This window comes from Passer montanus, unplaced genomic scaffold, assembly GCF_014805655.1.
Source record: "Passer montanus isolate IOZ18808 unplaced genomic scaffold, ASM1480565v1 scaffold25, whole genome shotgun sequence".
NCBI classification, from domain to species: Eukaryota; Metazoa; Chordata; class Aves; order Passeriformes; family Passeridae; genus Passer; species Passer montanus.
In genome coordinates, this window is record NW_024367149.1 from 4,864,208 (window position 1) to 4,881,537 (window position 17,330).

Genomic DNA, 17,330 nt, shown 5'->3' on the forward strand with positions numbered 1-17,330 from the left:
CAAAAACTGATGTTGCTTTCTAACCACTGGACTTTGGGACCTGCCTGTGCAGTGTGAGCCTGCAGCAGCTTCAGGCAGCCAGCCAGCTGCAGTGAAATAACAATAAAAACATCAACAATAACAGCAACAACAATAACAGTTAGTGTTATTATTGTTATTATTAGTATTATTAAAATATATAACTCCAGGCCTATAAGACAACATGTTCTTCACTTCTGCTGAGCAGCCACTGTTTGGGATGTAAGCAGATGTTATGGGGCCTTTCCATTAACTGATGGGCAAAACCAAAGAGAAAATTATGCTTTGTACTAAAAATCCATTTAGCCATTAGATCACAGTATTGAAAGCATAAAGGAAGGGTTACTTTAGCTTTCAGCTGGCCAGAAAATGCCAGTTGGAAGACAACAGGAGGCTCCCTTTCACAATGTAAGAGCCCTTTCTTTCCTGGATGAAGGGAGTGTTTCTGGCTGTGGCATCATGCTGCTTGTGTGTGTTTCTTTCTTACTCTGGCCTGAAAAGCTCCTGTCAAAAGGTGGAAAACAAATCTAATTGCACATGACATAAATAAAGTCTTGCTGTACATCAGCACTGTGTTTTTGGGGGGGATAATTTTGGAGTTATTTTAGTGGTTTTGCTGTAACCTAAAGCAATTTCTTTGCAACAGCTGAGTCCCATCCTTGCACAAAGCACAGGACTTTTAGGGAGAGTTAATATCATACCAACCAGTGATAGCCTAAAGGATGAATAACCTGTCAGAGGCCATGCTGCAGATCTCATCTGGGCCTGACCTGCTGCAGCCCTGGTGCCAGAGCACGTGGGAATGCAGAGCTGACATCTCTGCTGGGACTGCTGCAGCACAAGTGAAAAATGAGAGATGCAGAGGTTAAAGGGCAGTGCCCTGGGGTTTCAGCCTTATTACCTGGGCTGGGGATCCGTGTGTTTGCTGTCCCCACCAGCTCTCAGTGCTCACTTTGTGCCACAAGGACCCAAATTCCCTGGAGCCCCCGGGCAGCACCTCTGCTGCTGCTGCTGTGCCACAGCCCCTCCCAGCAGCAGCTCCTGCCCTCCTGAGCAGCACAGGATCAAAGAGCAGCACTTTGGCTGCCCTGGGGAATTAGGCTGGAGGAATGCTGTGGTTTTGGGGTGGAGAATGATCAATTTTCTGTTATTTTTGCAAAGGACAATGGGTGTTTGGGATAGCTTTTCTCACAGTGTTTGGCTCTGGACTTAGCATGAATTTCTGTCAAAGCCACCCACCTACGGAAATCTCTGATGCCAGAATGCATTTATGAGAGGATATTTAGTCTACAGGACAGAGCTGCTCAGTGCAACCCTTAATCTAGAGGCAGGATACTTTAACTGAGACTATTACATTTATTTTGGAGCTGCAATACCTGGCAGCAATTATTGACCCAGAGTAAGACCTCCAAGCAAATGCTTTCAGTGGTGTGGAAATACTTCCCAGTGTGTTTTTGAAATGTGCCATTCCTGAAGACTGCGTTGGTTGGGTGAGGTTTTCTTCACTTGCTCATCTGGTAACAGAGCTCTGGATGCCTGGCTCATGAGTCTGCCCTGAAAAATCTGAGCTCTGCTTGGTGCCAGCACCAGGATTTCTGCAGGACTGAGATGACTCACATCAGAGTCTTCTCTCAAGCTCCCTTAGTCACTAGCACTGAAAGATTTTACGTATGAAGTGTTAAATACACACTGGCACCCCCAATTCTTGCTTTAAGCTGTGTCCATCTATCCTCAGCACATTGCACTGTCTGGAGCCACCACCACATCCCTCCACTGACCGTGCTTTTGGCAGCTGGGAGACTTTTCTTTGTTTTGAAACACAGCACCTTCTTTTCTTCCTCCTACCTCTCTTCCATGGCCATCTTCTAGCTGCCAACATCAATAAGTTAAACTTCTAAATTTAATGTTAATCTGAAGTCATCCATTTAATTCAGAGAGCTGTTTGCAGAAAGAAGCTTTCAGTCATCATTCATGGGAACAGAAGGATTCCCATGGCAGTGAAAGAGAAAAACTTGGGGTCTGGCAGACTGATGATGTAGTTCCAGACAGGAATCTGCTTGCTTGTTTGTTTGTTAGTTTTTAATAGAATTCCTTCCTTTTTTCCTTGCATGTATCAGTAAGACAATAATCAGGTTTTGCAGCAAAACATTTCCATCTTTTATTTTTGGCCAGAATTTTGTGTGCAGCTCCAGTGTCACAGAGCATCTGTGTGACCTGTTGCCTCACAGTTGTCTGAAAATCTGGGCATTCTCTGCATTTTGCAGGATGTCCACCCCTCCAGCCTGGTCTGTATGACTTTTGCACCCTCTCAGCTTGTCCCAGCTGGCATCAGAAAGTTTTCCCAGGGGCAGGAGGTAGCATGAAACAGAGCTGACCTGCATCAGGTCATGCTTGAACTCCATTTACCCCACAAAAAAGCTAATCCACACTGGGTTTGCATAGCACCCTACGTTTTAAAGGAATCTTTTACTAATGAGTTCATTCACCTCGCTAGAAACTACTCTGCAGAGCTGGGCACTGGCTTTTATCTGTCCTCTGAGCCCACCAGCAAAGCACACAATCTCTCCCAAAGCAAACACATTCCAGTGTGAGTACCAGCAGATGGAATAACAAGCTCTGTTGGCATGGATAAGGTTATGGCTTGAGAAAAAATTGCAGGATTGGACCCCTAAGGAGCGAAAGTCAGCAGAAGACGGGGCTGACGGGATGTTATGTGTACTTTGCAGGGCCACCCTGTCCACTGCCTGCTCCATGGCCTGCTAACATCTCAGCCTTGCTTTTATGAAACAATCCCTATGTTTTCAGCTCAGAAATAGATCTCTTTTGAAGTTTAAAGGCAGTTATGTCATGGCTGAAGCAGCTGTTCAGCAGCCACCCAAACAGCGTTCCCTGTGCTGCCTTTCCAGAGGTGAGCTGGCTTTGTGCATCTGTGTCCAGCACAGGGGAGGAGCATGAGAAGCATGACCAGCTCAGAAAGTATTTCAGGGAATGCCTGTGGATGGGTTCAAGCCCCGCAAGGCACTGCCTTAGAGCATGGTGCACGTTGCCTGTCTGTCTTTCAAGCTGGAAGAACTGGCACGTTTGACCATTCCACAGATTTCAAAGTGTTGCTCTAACACAAGCATACAACCCTCTGCACCTGGGGATGCAGGGAGTTCAGGGTGAGGTTTCTTGATTCTGTAGGTGTGACCACAGACCTCTGTCATGAGAGAAATCGTGGGTAAAAAGAGTACAATTAGTGGAGAAATTGCTGAAAGTGGAGATGGTGCCTCATTTCTCACAAAAAAGAGAACAGAGGATGCATACAACTCCATTTCAAATACTGGGTCTTACTCATTAACCCAATTTTTCAAAACATGTGGTGTGCACACCACATGAAGTGAATGACAGCAAGAGTAGATCCTGTCAGCCTCCTTTTGGCCATTTCTCATAATGCCTCAGAACAGCACAGCAAACCACACTGAATATGAAGTTTCCATGATTAACCAATGGATTTCAGCGCTGTGATTATGGTTTGACCAAAGATTATTGCTTTGGTTCAGTACTTCAGCATCATCATCATCAAATTATCACATTGCAATGACATTTTCCTTCACACAGTGATTTCATTCAAAGCAATGTTTGCTAAGAGAGAGAGCTGAGTTGAGGTCTTCAGCACTTCTGAAGTATGGGAGGATTGCAGGAAGCTTGATTTAAATAGAACCCATACATTATTTTTAGTAAAAGGTCTTATAAACTCAGAATGAAAGAGTACTTAAAAAGGCCTTGTTATAGAGGTCTATGCTAAAGCATGGACCTCAAAGTCCATTTGGACTAATCAAAATCCAGTTCTTGACCTCAAAACCAGGATGAGAAGAGGAATGATGCTGTTAGGAGAGAGGAGAGGTGCAGGTCAACAATGAAACTATAGTTTCAACTGTCAACACTGTAAGCAACACTTTCATTCAGAGCAGAAATATTGATTATTTTCATTCATTGACCTTTAAACATTGCTGCTGTTTATCAATGACATGTATTACTATTATTTGGGAACTTAAAATTTTAAAATTTTTTTCTTGTTTTGTACAAACCATGTGATTTAACTTTTATTTTAATTTTGAACTTGCAGTATGAAAGCACATGATAATAAGAAGTAATTTCAAGTTGAAGATAAAAAACTCCACATTTCTTTCTCATAGTGGACTATTTAGTGTTTACCTGAGATATAGCTAGCAGCTAGATATAAAAAATAGAGATTTCAGCCAATGTTCAGGACATTTACTGAATGTCACAGCATCACTCAGTCCTGCAGCTCTGATCAAAATATGTTATGCAGACGATGATTATGGGCTTCAACTCTGTGAAATGGTAATTTTTGAAATGGTTAATCAGTGGAAGCATTTTAGGTGGACATTACAGCTCATTTTTCACCTTGTCCAATGCCCAGCTTGCCTGGTGAGCATCCTGCCACATGCCTGCCACATCAGAGATATTTTATGTGGTCAGACAGTGGGGGTGAGTCAGTTGTTGAGTTTTGGCTTTGTTTTAAAATCATTTTTGAGCTGGTCATCCTATGTAGGAGACAAACTGAAATGCCTTTGCAAACATTGCACATATAACTGAGGGCAGGAGCTGACTGGGACTAAGCACAAGAGCCTCTGTTAGAATAGCTGGAAATGTTTCCCTAAAGGTGAGTCAGTCTGGGTGGCACCACTGAAAGAGGCAAGTTTGGGTGACAGCTTTCAGACAGTGCATGGCACTTGAACTGAATCCTACCTGCATGTTTTTGAAGAGACAAAATGGGGAGACAGTGGGCTGCATGCGTTAGTTTTACACTTTTAAAATAATTTCATTTTGTGGTTGGAGAAGCCCCTAATCCTGCAACTGAGTGACAGGAACCAGGCCTGGTGGAACCACTGTGTAATTGGTATTACACAGAAAGACCACTCCAGAGCTGAACTGTCAGGTCAGGCTTGTCTAAGAAGAGATTTTTAAGACATCTATTTTTCAGTTCTAATCCTTTATGTTATTCCTAAGTTTATTCTTTTGGGCCAATTTCACATAGTCTGCTTTTATGGAAACAGCTTCTTTAAACACTAAAAAAAAAATTATGCCCTTTGGTGCTTTTAATTCACTGTCTTTGCAGCAGTTCATGCCAAAAAAAAAAGGTGGCAGGGGAGCCCTTATAAAGCTCTATTAATTGAAATAAATGAGCCATGCTTCAGAGAACAGTGTAGCATAGAGGAAGGTCTGCCTTCTGAATCCTGCTCCCATAGATGTCCCTTGTGATTACAGGCATGTCATAAAATCCACTGTCCACCTCATTTTCCCACCTTATTAAGAGGGGGCTGAGGTTGTTCTTTAGCAGAAACCTCTGGGTGTTGTTGAAGCCCAGCTCAGTGCTTCAGAAGTACTTGGAGGACCTGGAATTTTATTTTGCAAACCATAGCAAATGCTAGTCTTTCCCAGGGAATGGTGTTTATGAGCATGCTTTCATTAGTCCCTTAGCCTTTTCTTTTTCATTTGAGTCTGGAAAAATGTGTGGAAAATCATTTCAAGGGGGCCTCTGAGAGAAATGAAGCTTCTTGCAGAGTGGGAGCTCTAAGGGATCATGTAGTGGCAAAGTCAGCTCCCCAAATCCACCAGACAGAAATAGAAAAACTCCACTGGCCTGAGGATGGACTTAAAGCTCCCACTGGCCTTAGGCTGGACACAAACTCTTGACTTTTTCCCAGCTCTTTCATTTGAGTGTTCAGTCTCAGAGAAAGGGAAAGGTGAGCAAGGCAGGCAGAGAAGTAAATGTCTGCTCCCTTCCTCCTCTCCTTCTCCCCAAAGATCATTTCCAGCCACCTGACTTCTTTCCCAGATATGGTATCATTTGCTTCTGTGACCAGTCTCTGGGTGGGAGAGAAAATTATTTTGAAAGTTCAAGAGAAACATAAGCCTGCACATTTATGAGTGTTTTTCTCCTCTTGCCTGCCTCTGAATGACCAGAGTTTTATTATTCCTCTTGACTGCATGCTGAGATAGGTACTTTCCTTTCAAGCAGGGCCTGTTCCTGGCAGCAGGCAACAGAGGCTCCAAACCTGGGATACTCTTTTAATGTCTGAGCCTTCCATTAACACCAATCCTTTAACCTTCCCCTCACCTTCCACCCCCCTTGGTGTTACTGCTTTTGGATAAAGATGGCCCAGGAAGGGTGAGGTTCCAGGGAAAGTTAGGTATTTTTAAGAGAAACCAAAGAGGGCTCAGAATTCCACTCTCTTCACAGGCATCATGATCTCACTTCACGTGTGTTTTTACAGGGCTGCTCAGCCCCAGGAGGGCCCAGGTGCTGGTGTCATCCCTGATCCCTCAGCGATGGGAGCCAGGCTTTCCTGCAGCCCCAGGCAATGCACACAGAGATGCCTCCCAGCAACAGAGCAGGGCCAAATCAGACTCAGTGCCACAAACAGAGCCTAGAACAAATGGTTGGCTGCCCATGAACTGCTCGGAGGAAAAGGCAGCACAGGATAAGGTTATTATGTGGATTGGATCCTGCCCTCAAGGCCACAGCTGGCCCAGGCACAGCCAGAGAACACAGCCAGCATTGTCCATCCTTCAGTCCACAGCCACCATGCAGTGCACACGTTGTCTGAACTAATGGGTCTTCACAGGATCCTTCTGGTTGAGAGATGATATCAGAGATTGTATCTGTGTCCACTTTAGGCCTGGGATGTTGCTAAGAGAAAAACAATTCTTGGCAAATTCCTGGAAGTGCTTGCCTCCTACAGTTTGGATGAAGACAGTTTGTTCAAGAACCATGGGTAGGTGTAAGTTTCTGTCTCTTTGCCTTCTGAGCATTGTTCTCGCCAGTGCAAAACTGAAGAAGATAATGCTCCCATTAAAAATGAGGTGAATGCTCAGGCTAACATGAGTGGGTGGAAAGGACTTCAAACAGGATGAATCTGGGGACAGACCTACCCTTGCCAAGACAAACAGCTGCAGAGAGCTTCAGGAAAGAAAAAAGGGCGCTGCTGTTCAAAATGATTCAGTCACACAGGGCTGATTGAGGCTGCATAGCCATCAATTTATAACGAAAACCAATGGCTTTCATATGAAGAAAGAAAAGGTACATCAGGAGGGCTGCAGAGCTGATATCATTAGGACAACAGACTGATATTCCAGAGGACAATAGAGATATGGGATGAGTGCAAAGCAGAAAGCTCTCACTCTCCTTCCTACATCTGTCTTTCATTTGCTTTGCCGCTTTGCCTCTATCTTCCCGTTGTTGATGTTTTCTCACATTATCTTGGTGCCTTTGTTCAAGCTGTATTTCATTCCAGGAAGGCAGGGAGCTCCAGGTGTGAATGAGGGCTGTGAGCATGAACTCACTGTCACAGTTATTATTGTTATCATTCCTCTGAAAACCAGCCTGGTGGAGGTTTGGCTCTGTGGAATTTGTTCTGCTGTTTTAACCGTGTCATTGTTAAATGTGGAAAATAGAATGAAAGTGGAATGAAAATGTGGAAAGGGGAATGAAGTGCAGTGCTTTGCACAATGGCTTGCACCCAAAGGTGCAGCCTTAGCTAATGAAGTGCTGCCATGCTGTGGAACAAGATGTTTGAGATTGCAAGATTGAGACCTGCTGCTCAAATGATTCAGGTGTTCAGGACTTGCTGATTTTCTTTGTAATGGGAGAAACTGTATGTTAAAAAAGCCAATACAGAATTTTCAATGCTCTATATAGTTTCAATGTTTTTTATTTTAAAACCCCAGTGATATTCAGTAATTGTATTCCCACCACCCAGCTCTTTAGCAATCTGAACACACACTATTGTTACTGTTACTATTGTTTCCATTACTGGCGGTAGACTTGTGGATGTCTGGTTATTTTTGTCTTTGGACACCCCCTGCGTACATCTCACTGGGCACAGATATTTGAATGCGTTTTGCAGTGGTTCCCTCTGCTCCTGTTGAACCCCTGGAGATGTTATGGATCCCCTTTGTGTGTGTTGGATGAACACATCTCTGGGATCAGTCTGGAGCAGACAACTGCTGCAGCATTAAGCTGAACTCCAGCTTTCCCCCAGCCTGGCATGATGTGCTCAGTCCCTCCACAGATCAGGTGCAGCTCAGCCCTCATCCAGTGGGGATTCAGGGCACAAGCAATGCTGTGTTTTCCCTCTCATCTGCTGCCTCAAATACATTTGCCAGGGATAGCCCATGGCTGGACCACACAGGCTCTCCAGATGGGCTGACACTCCAAAGATAGGATGGCAAGCGGCTCTGGCAGTCTGGTTGGTATTTCAATAGATGGGCTCTTTTTAGCTTTGTTTTTCAAGAGTTGCCCTTCTATTTTGCAACAGGCCCTTCCTGTGCCATGTTTAGCTCATTCAAACCAGCTCCAGTGTTTATACCTCCCACTGCATTTCCTACAGTGGATATTTCTAAGCCAGCTTTGCTGGTGGAGTCCTCTCCAAATGGTGTGCTAAAGACCAAATGATTTAGCACATAATTAAGAAGTAAACAATGATCAGCAAGAAGTCTGCAGTGTCAGCTACAAGACATGGCTTGGATGCAAGAAAAAGCAATATGCCAAGAAAAAATGAGTAAATCTGTGTGTCTGTATCTTGATGTGGAGAGGCAGCTTCTGCTCCATCCTCAATGGAGACGCAGTTCAATGGGTATTTTTTGTTTTGCCAGTGGCAACAACAGTGGTTCAAAGGACACCAGTGGGAGAAAAGAGCTTCCTGCAGCCACCAGGAGTGAGCATGGATGCTCCACTCCAGCTCTTTGTGTGGAAGGGCTCATTTCCTGGCCCTGCTGCTCCTTGTGCCAGACAAGAGATGGTTCTGTGCTTCCCAGCACCAGTGCTTGAGCTCTAGCACCAGTGACAGGAATGGTGCTGCTGGTGTAGCTCCAGCGGCTGCAGTGCTGTTTTACCATACCCAGGCAAATGGATTTAGTAGTGGGGGAAGGGAGTAGTTAAAAAGAAGGAGCTTTGTTCTGCTTTCTCCATGTTTCATCCCATGTTGGTGTTGGGCATAAAAGAAGCAGCATGCCTAAGCCCCACAAACAGAATGTTCCTTTTTTCCAGTGACTCCCTAGCTTTTAGTGCAAAGGAAAGAAACAAGACACACAAAATTATTGTGCTATGGATTTATAATAACATTTTATTAATATATTATGCTACAAAAATATTTTGATAAAATAATATTAGAAAGCATCTTTTTATTACACTCTTCAAAACAGTTCACAAAAGCAGGAGGCGGAACAGGAAAAATATCTGAAATACATTTGAATTGAAAACTGACAAATATGCAATCTGAATTTCGGTGTGAGCATGATCTGCAGGGTGGTTAATCAGTCCTGTAGAAGGAAAGTATTGCCTACTTATTGCAAAGACCTCTCTGCCTTTAGCTAGATTAAGGTGCCTCCTGAAATGTTAGTCATATAAAAGGCTGAATTTGGGTTGGGACAGAACCCAGACAACATACACACGTAAGCTTAAATGTGCACACACACCCACACACATCCACACACAGACCCACACCCTATGATCTCGAACTTCAGCAAATTATCTTTCTGCTTCAGTTAAGCTGAAACACGCTTAAACTGAAGCTGGGTTGTAGCACACTCCATGGAACATTGATCACTTCAGAGATATGACAAGACCACATAATTTTTGGATATAATACAGAAATACGGTACTAAGCAAAGTTTGGCATGGTAACACATGCTGAGATAATAACCTTGGCACTTTGGTTTCTCTAACATAAATATATGTTGGGAAATTCCTCCCTAAGAGTGGTATATGGTAATGACTGAGTCATATCATTTGACTAATCAATGCACTAAACAGATTAAGTTCTCCCTCTTTCCATTCTCTCTTTCTCCACAATTGTATACTGAAGAATTTAGATAAATATACAACTCTGTACCTTGGGTGTTCCTAAATTACAGTGGAGCTTGGAGGAATGGGAAGGGAAGTTCAACAAAGCAGATTTTTTACACCTGTATAAAGCATAGTTATCATAAATCATGTTCATCATTTATTGCCAGAAGACTTATTGCATTATTCAACAGCTCTAGGGATTGAAGAGAAACTACTTCAGTCATAAAATATAAAATACCTTCTGTCCCAGCTTACTGACTGGCTCTCCAAGTGGCAGTGCATGTTAATATAGTATCTGTAGTTAAGCAAGAAAAGCATTAAAACACTGAAAGGGGAGAGATTAGATTTGTTGCTGATGATATGAGATTATTTATTCCACCAGGCAAGATCTTGGCAGGTACTCAGCACTTGTTGATAATGGTAGAGTTACATTTAATGTGAATTGTGTTGGTGTCCCTTGTAACAGTGTAGAGAAGATGAATCATGAGACCAATGAGCTTTGGACTCACCCAAAGTTGTGTCCTAGACTGCCAGACACTGGTGACTCTCTTGATGCTGATTCTCAGAGATAAGCAGGATCACCAGTGTTTGCTATTTTATGTGATGGGCGTGACTGTTTTTGCTAAATCTCCTGCTCTTGGAATCTTGTGAAAACATGGCAATCTGAGCTTTCATTGGAAGAAAGAACAAGTCAGTTTTAATTCTGTGAGAAATACACAGAAGAAACTGAAGCCCCCTGAAGCTGGTAGTCAGTGTTGCTTCCAGAACATGTATCAGATCTGGTCCAGGTTTTAAACTCATGGTTTAGAAAACCATGAGAAATTCAGAAATCATGATCCATTGTGACAAGGTGCATAAGTCTGTGCTAGCCACTACTACTGTGTTTTAATTAATGCTGGGCTGCCACAGCTGATTAGTAAACAACTCATTTTATCAGCCACAGTGAGGGTTCTTTATCCAGCATTGCTCTGCACACAGTATTGAAGAAAGTGACCCTAAGTTGTACTTTAGGGTAAGAGAATAAAAGGAGTGTTTGGTTAGAGACCTGTGCTAAGCCATTCACGTGGGGTTCCTGAGCTAAGATCTACAGAATCCTACTCAACCTTTAAGTCATGTCTCCTCCCTGAGCCAGAGATGACTGAGGCAGCTGCTTCCAGGTGGCAAAAATCAGGTGTGTAGACCCCAAATCCAAAAGACACCTTGTTTTCACACCTGTGCTGCACAAATGTGGGGCACCAGCACCAGGGTTTAGTAAAATTCATTAATTTCCCAGAATTACAGAGAAAATGCCAGGAAATTCAAAGATGTTAAAACATACTTTGATATCCAAGCCATTTACATCCTATGATAGCCAAACATACCACAGTATCTGAGCTAATGAAAATTGAATATTACTGTCCAGTGTAGGAATGACTCAGAAAACCTCACTGGTGATAAAAGAGTGACTTCTGTGCAGCACAATGACAGCTGGGAGTGTGGAGAGATTTGTGTGCTCCTAATATTAAAAAAAAAAAAAAAAGGAAAAAAAAGGAAAAAGAAAAAGCCCCAGAGGTTTATGGAGAAAGCCACAGATTGGGAAACTTCAGAATTGTAATTTCTAGTCTTGGTCCCATTGTTGGTTTTCCTTACAGTCTTGGACAAGCTGTTTCTGTTTTCTGCTCTTTTTTCTCTCTCTTATCTTTACATGGTCTTGTCTATTTATACTGTAGGTTTTCCAACACCTGGAATTATTCCTGGCACCACAGAATAATTCCTGGATACGATCTGGTTACAACAAATAAAATTCAATGGGTTTTGGTTTGTTGGCTGTTCACTTTTACTATGTAACTTGTCATTGCCCTTAAGATTTACCTACCTTATTTCCAGTTACAGTCTTGTAAATAAGACATTATAACTCAGTTTTCATCTCTGCCTTGAACACATCAGGAGAACCAATAATCTTTTTAAAATGCATTACTGTTAAATTTGAAGGTCTCTTAAACTATAATATTCAAATGAAGGCATTTCTAGAGTAATAGCTCAAATAAAACCAAAATGAAAGTTCTCAAAATATGTTTTCAATATCCATCTCTGTGCAATAAATATTATGCAAGGTGAATGGCTTCTGTCCAAAACTAACATCTCTAATCTTCTGCTAGCCAAAATACACAATATGAAAGTATGCACGGGGTCTGTTTGAATCTCACATTTGGGGCAAAGCTCAAAGTTTTCCATTCAGCCTTATCAACTGTTGGGGGAAGCTTATAACACTCTGTGCTATTTCCCACTTAAATTGACCAGAAACCTGCAGAATCTGCTGTCAAAAATAGAGCAAAGTCTGGGGATCATGGTGTCCAGTAAGTTAAAAAGAAATTACCTGTATTGTCCTGGCCTTTGCAAGGCAATGGGCTGGGATGCACGATGGAAATGCTCAGTATTTCACCAGGAAATCATGTGATTTTTGTGGCCTAGTTACTTTCTAACTTACTTTCATGAAATAACTGGTATGACAACAAGCAAACTGTGAATTCTGAACTCTCTCTCACTGCAGAGTCTTGCAGATTGCATGGAATCATCTGCAGCTCCAGAGACCAGGCTGTAGGGCTACTGGTCAGCCAGAATTTTACCAGTGACATTGTTAAAATTATCATCATTATCTTTCTTTTGAAAGTGAAGAAGCACTGCTTTTCTTAGTACTTTTAAAGAAAAGCTTGTATTGTATTTTTCTGATTTGGAGACTTTTAAATTAGATGTTTTCATCACACAGTTTTGATTTTTGGTTTGCAGATGACTTAGGAAACAAACCCACAATTTTAACCAAAACTCATTTTATAAACTCATGTATCCAAAGAGATTTTTCATCCTGTTCTGGTAGTGAAAAAAACATCTCCATGCCTTTTTAAACATAATAATTTTAAAGATGGTACTGGGATTTTTGCACATAGATGATGTAACTCTCATTTCTCAACATCAGCTGTTTGGATAGAGAGCACATTTTTCAGTGAGGGTAAGGTGTCATAACTTTTCCATCTAAGTCAGATACCATAGTTTAGAAATGGAAGAATGTTCTGCATGTCTCCATAAGATGGGGGTTAGTTTGATTCCTGTGGTGTTGAGCAGATTTTGGACAAGACATAATTATTTCAGCACAGAGATATCAGCTCTGTCAGCTCATGGTAGCAAGAGAAAGAGGAATTTGTGATGTTTTTTGCCTCCAGGTTGTCCACGACCATTAATACAACTGGTACAAAGGAGTTCTATAGATTAGCAGGACACTACATCTTTATAATCTATAGGCAGACCAAGCTCTCTTCTCATTTATGCTCGAAAAGGTTGTAGGCTTATACTTATATAAAATGAGGGAGAGAAGAAAAGAATTCCAAGTAGGATTATTCCAGACTTTGAAAGCAATTTTTTATTAAGAAAAGGGTGTCTTAATATGCGTTAGCTGGTGAATTAATTTCAGGGCAAAGGGGGAAACTGGTAATTTCTGAAGAAGTTAAATAGTTTAGTTAAAGAAAACAGGGGTAATGTAAAGGATTATTGTGAATAATGACTTACTTAGTCATGTAAGAATAACTGGTATTTTAGATTGTGGCAGCTAATGAGTTAAGAATGCACGTATTTTTCTAAAGGGCACAGGCCGCAGAGAGCAGGATCTGCTTTATTCAGTGTAAGATATGCTAATGAGATAAAAGAAGTAAAATAAAGAAGTTTAGCAGAAATGTACTTATTGGACAGCTGCTGTAAAATGTAATGGTTAAAGAAACAAAGAAAGCATTCATTTGGTGTCAGTTCAGACATTTGCAGAATTGTCAGAAAACAAATATAGAAAATATTAATTTATCTGTTTCACCATCGCTACTGATTAATAGGGATGTTATTAACATATACAACAAGAAAAATAAGTTTACCAGTCGAATAAATACATTTTTCTTTTTCTTTTTTTTTCTTTATATGAACATGTATATTTTACAAAACCCTAGCCAAAATACACAATATGAAAGTATGCACGGGGTCTGTTTGAATCTCACATTTGGGGCAAAGCTCAAAGTTTTCCATTCAGCCTTATCAACTGTTGGGGGAAGCTTATAACACTCTGTGCTATTTCCCACTTAAATTGACCAGAAACCTGCAGAATCTGCTGTCAAAAATAGAGCAAAGTCTGGGGATCATGGTGTCCAGTAAGTTAAAAAGAAATTACCTGTATTGTCCTGGCCTTTGCAAGGCAATGGGCTGGGATGCACGATGGAAATGCTCAGTATTTCACCAGGAAATCATGTGATTTTTGTGGCCTAGTTACTTTCTAACTTACTTTCATGAAATAACTGGTATGACAACAAGCAAACTGTGAATTCTGAACTCTCTCTCACTGCAGAGTCTTGCAGATTGCATGGAATCATCTGCAGCTCCAGAGACCAGGCTGTAGGGCTGCTGGGAAACTTACAGGGTTGTTTTCAGCCAGAATTTTACCAGTGACATTGTTAAAATTGTCATCATTATCTTTCTTTTGAAAGTGAAGAAGCACTGCTTTTCTTAGTACTTTTAAAGAAAAGCTTGTATTGTATTTTTCTGATTTGGAGACTTTTAAATTAGATGTTTTCATCACACAGTTTTGATTTTTGGTTTGCAGATGACTTAGGAAACAAACCCACAATTTTAACCAAAACTCATTTTATAAACTCATGTATCCAAAGAGATTTTTCATCCTGTTCTGGTAGTGAAAAAAACATCTCCATGCCTTTTTAAACATAATAATTTTAAAGATGGTACTGGGATTTTTGCGCATAGATGATGTAAATCTCATTCCTCAACATCAGCTGTTTGGATAGAGAGCACATTTTTCAGTGAGGGTAAGGTGTCATAACTTTTCCATCTAAGTCAGATACCATAGTTTAGAAATGGAAGAATGTTCTGCATGTCTCCATAAGATGGGGGTTAGTTTGATTCCTGTGGTGTTGAGCAGATTTTGGACAAGACATAATTATTTCAGCACAGAGATATCAGCTCTGTCAGCTCATGGTAGCGAGAGAAAGAGGAATTTGTGATGTTTTTTGCCTCCAGGTTGTCCACGACCATTAATACAACTGGTACAAAGGAGTTCTATAGATTAGCAGGACACTACATCTTTATAATCTATAGGCAGACCAAGCTCTCTTCTCATTTATGCTCGAAAAGGTTGTAGGCTTATACTTATATAAAATGAGGGAGAGAAGAAAAGAATTCCAAGTAGGATTATTCCAGACTTTGAAAGCAATTTTTTATTAAGAAAAGGGTGTCTTAATATGCGTTAGCTGGTGAATTAATTTCAGGGCAAAGGGGGAAACTGGTAATTTCTGAAGAAGTTAAATAGTTTAGTTAAAGAAAACAGGGGTAATGTAAAGGATTATTGTGAATAATGACTTACTTAGTCATGTAAGAATAACTGGTATTTTAGATTGTGGCAGCTAATGAGTTAAGAATGCACGTATTTTTCTAAAGGGCACAGGCCGCAGAGAGCAGGATCTGCTTTATTCAGTGTAAGATATGCTAATGAGATAAAAGAAGTAAAATAAAGAAGTTTAGCAGAAATGTACTTATTGGACAGCTGCTGTAAAATGTAATGGTTAAAGAAACAAAGAAAGCATTCATTTGGTGTCAGTTCAGACATTTGCAGAATTGTCAGAAAACAAATATAGAAAATATTAATTTATCTGTTTCACCATCGCTACTGATTAATAGGGATGTTATTAACATATACAACAAGAAAAATAAGTTTACCAGTCGAATAAATACATTTTTCTTTTTCTTTTTTTTTCTTTATATGAACATGTATATTTTACAAAACCCCATAGCACTATGGGAAATAAAGATCCTTCTACAAAAAGAAGATGTAAGTCAGTGTTACAATAAAGCTTTAGAGTTTCAAAATGTATCTGGGCAAAGAGACAAAATCAGCTAGAAGGCACTACTGAGTCACTGAGAAGGTCCAGCTTGTAACTTGTCTTAAACTCCAATTTGTTCATAAATTATCTCTCTATTCCAAGGGACTGCGTGTAATATAATGTGGTCAGGAGGGCTGCAGCAGGCTCAGGAGAAAAGAAGCTACGGCCATGCAGAGAGGAAATGTTACTGATGGCCATGAAAGGCTGGCTGGGGCTGAGCTGGTGGGCTGGGGCTGGGAGGGGCGCTCGGGACGCGGCCGCTGATCCAGCTGGTTGGAAATCCAGATGGGAGGTTTGACCGTGATGTAGCCATTGGTTATCCTGATATAGGAAGGCAACGTGGTGGTGCTGGAAGAAAACACAAGAGAAGGAAATTAAACAGGAGAGCCGTTATCTCTACTCTGTGAACTGGCAACCACCGTGGCAATTCCAACTATTATCATCATCATCATCATCATCATCATCATCCATTAGACAGCAGGGAGGGAGCCAGAGACTGATAACTGTGATGATGTGGAAACAGCTCTGATCCAGGATGTCCCTCAGCTTCTGGCTGCTGACAAAATACAAAGGAAGGACTGGTCTTAATGCATCTGACATACTGCACTCCATTTTAAAGCATCCATTACTGTTGGAATACTAAACACATTACTGGCCAGCATCAGAAATGGTGCTAAATGTATCCTCATGCTGACCCAGGATGACCTTGCTCTTATTGATCTTTCTCCCCACCAAAGGTCTGAAACTCTGCCATGTCGCAGTGATGTGTCTTACGCTCCATGAACCACATCCTGAGTGACCAGGAGGGTCCAGGATACATTCCTTCCCTGTTTCACAAGCCTTAAAGAACTTCCCAGGATCCCCTTACACAGCTGATAACCTTGAGCATGGGAGAATGAGCAGGTTCATTTCTTTTCCTGGCTTTAAGCCATTTTGGATCAAATCACAAAGCCAAAACCAGACTCAGTTGCTGTTAGGTTTCCCTGACTGTGGATTTGCCTCAATAGCAGTGTGATTGCTTATTGATTGTAGCTTGAGTTAGTACTTTGATTTGAATTTGCAGGTTGGAATTCATCATGACTCCCATGACACTGGGGGTCAAAAAGGTCCATTTACGATTGATTTGGAAGTTTAAACTGTAATCTCCATTTCAAAAAATGCCCCCATTGCATCCATTATTGGATGATCCATAATCCCCCAGTTGTCAGGGAGCAGCACAACCAAGCATACAAACTGCACAGGGTGGATTTTGGACTTAAACCCAAGACATTCTGCTGAGAAGTGAGGAGAAAAACGGCAAGGGCCCCTGAAAAAAAAAAAAAAAGTGACACTAATACCTGTAGATTCTCTAAATCTTCCATAAGGGAGATTTGGAGGCACTGAAAATGACCTTCATATAATTTTTTAATGGGGTAAGAAGTTATGCAGTCCTATAAATATTTAGCTACAGTATCCAGGATCTTGACCTTGGAAGGAAAAGGTTTTGTCTTGCATAATATCAGATGAAAGGAATAACATCTTACTTCAGATTCCTGCACAGAAACAGAATTTAG

At 41.3% G+C, this 17,330-nt stretch overlaps 1 protein-coding gene across 1 annotated transcript in view; it reads right to left on the reverse strand.

Moving 5' to 3' along the window:
* Positions 1-13,854: 13,854 nt before the first annotated feature.
* The window catches only part of TRABD2B (TraB domain containing 2B), a 263,300-nt gene continuing 259,824 nt past the window's right edge, over positions 13,855-17,330 (reverse strand). Inside the window, exon 7 of the mRNA XM_039711862.1 lies at positions 13,855-16,125. Within this exon, the coding sequence (XP_039567796.1) occupies positions 15,903-16,125 (223 nt within the window). The 3' untranslated portion in view covers positions 13,855-15,902. The remainder of the gene's footprint in view (positions 16,126-17,330) is intronic.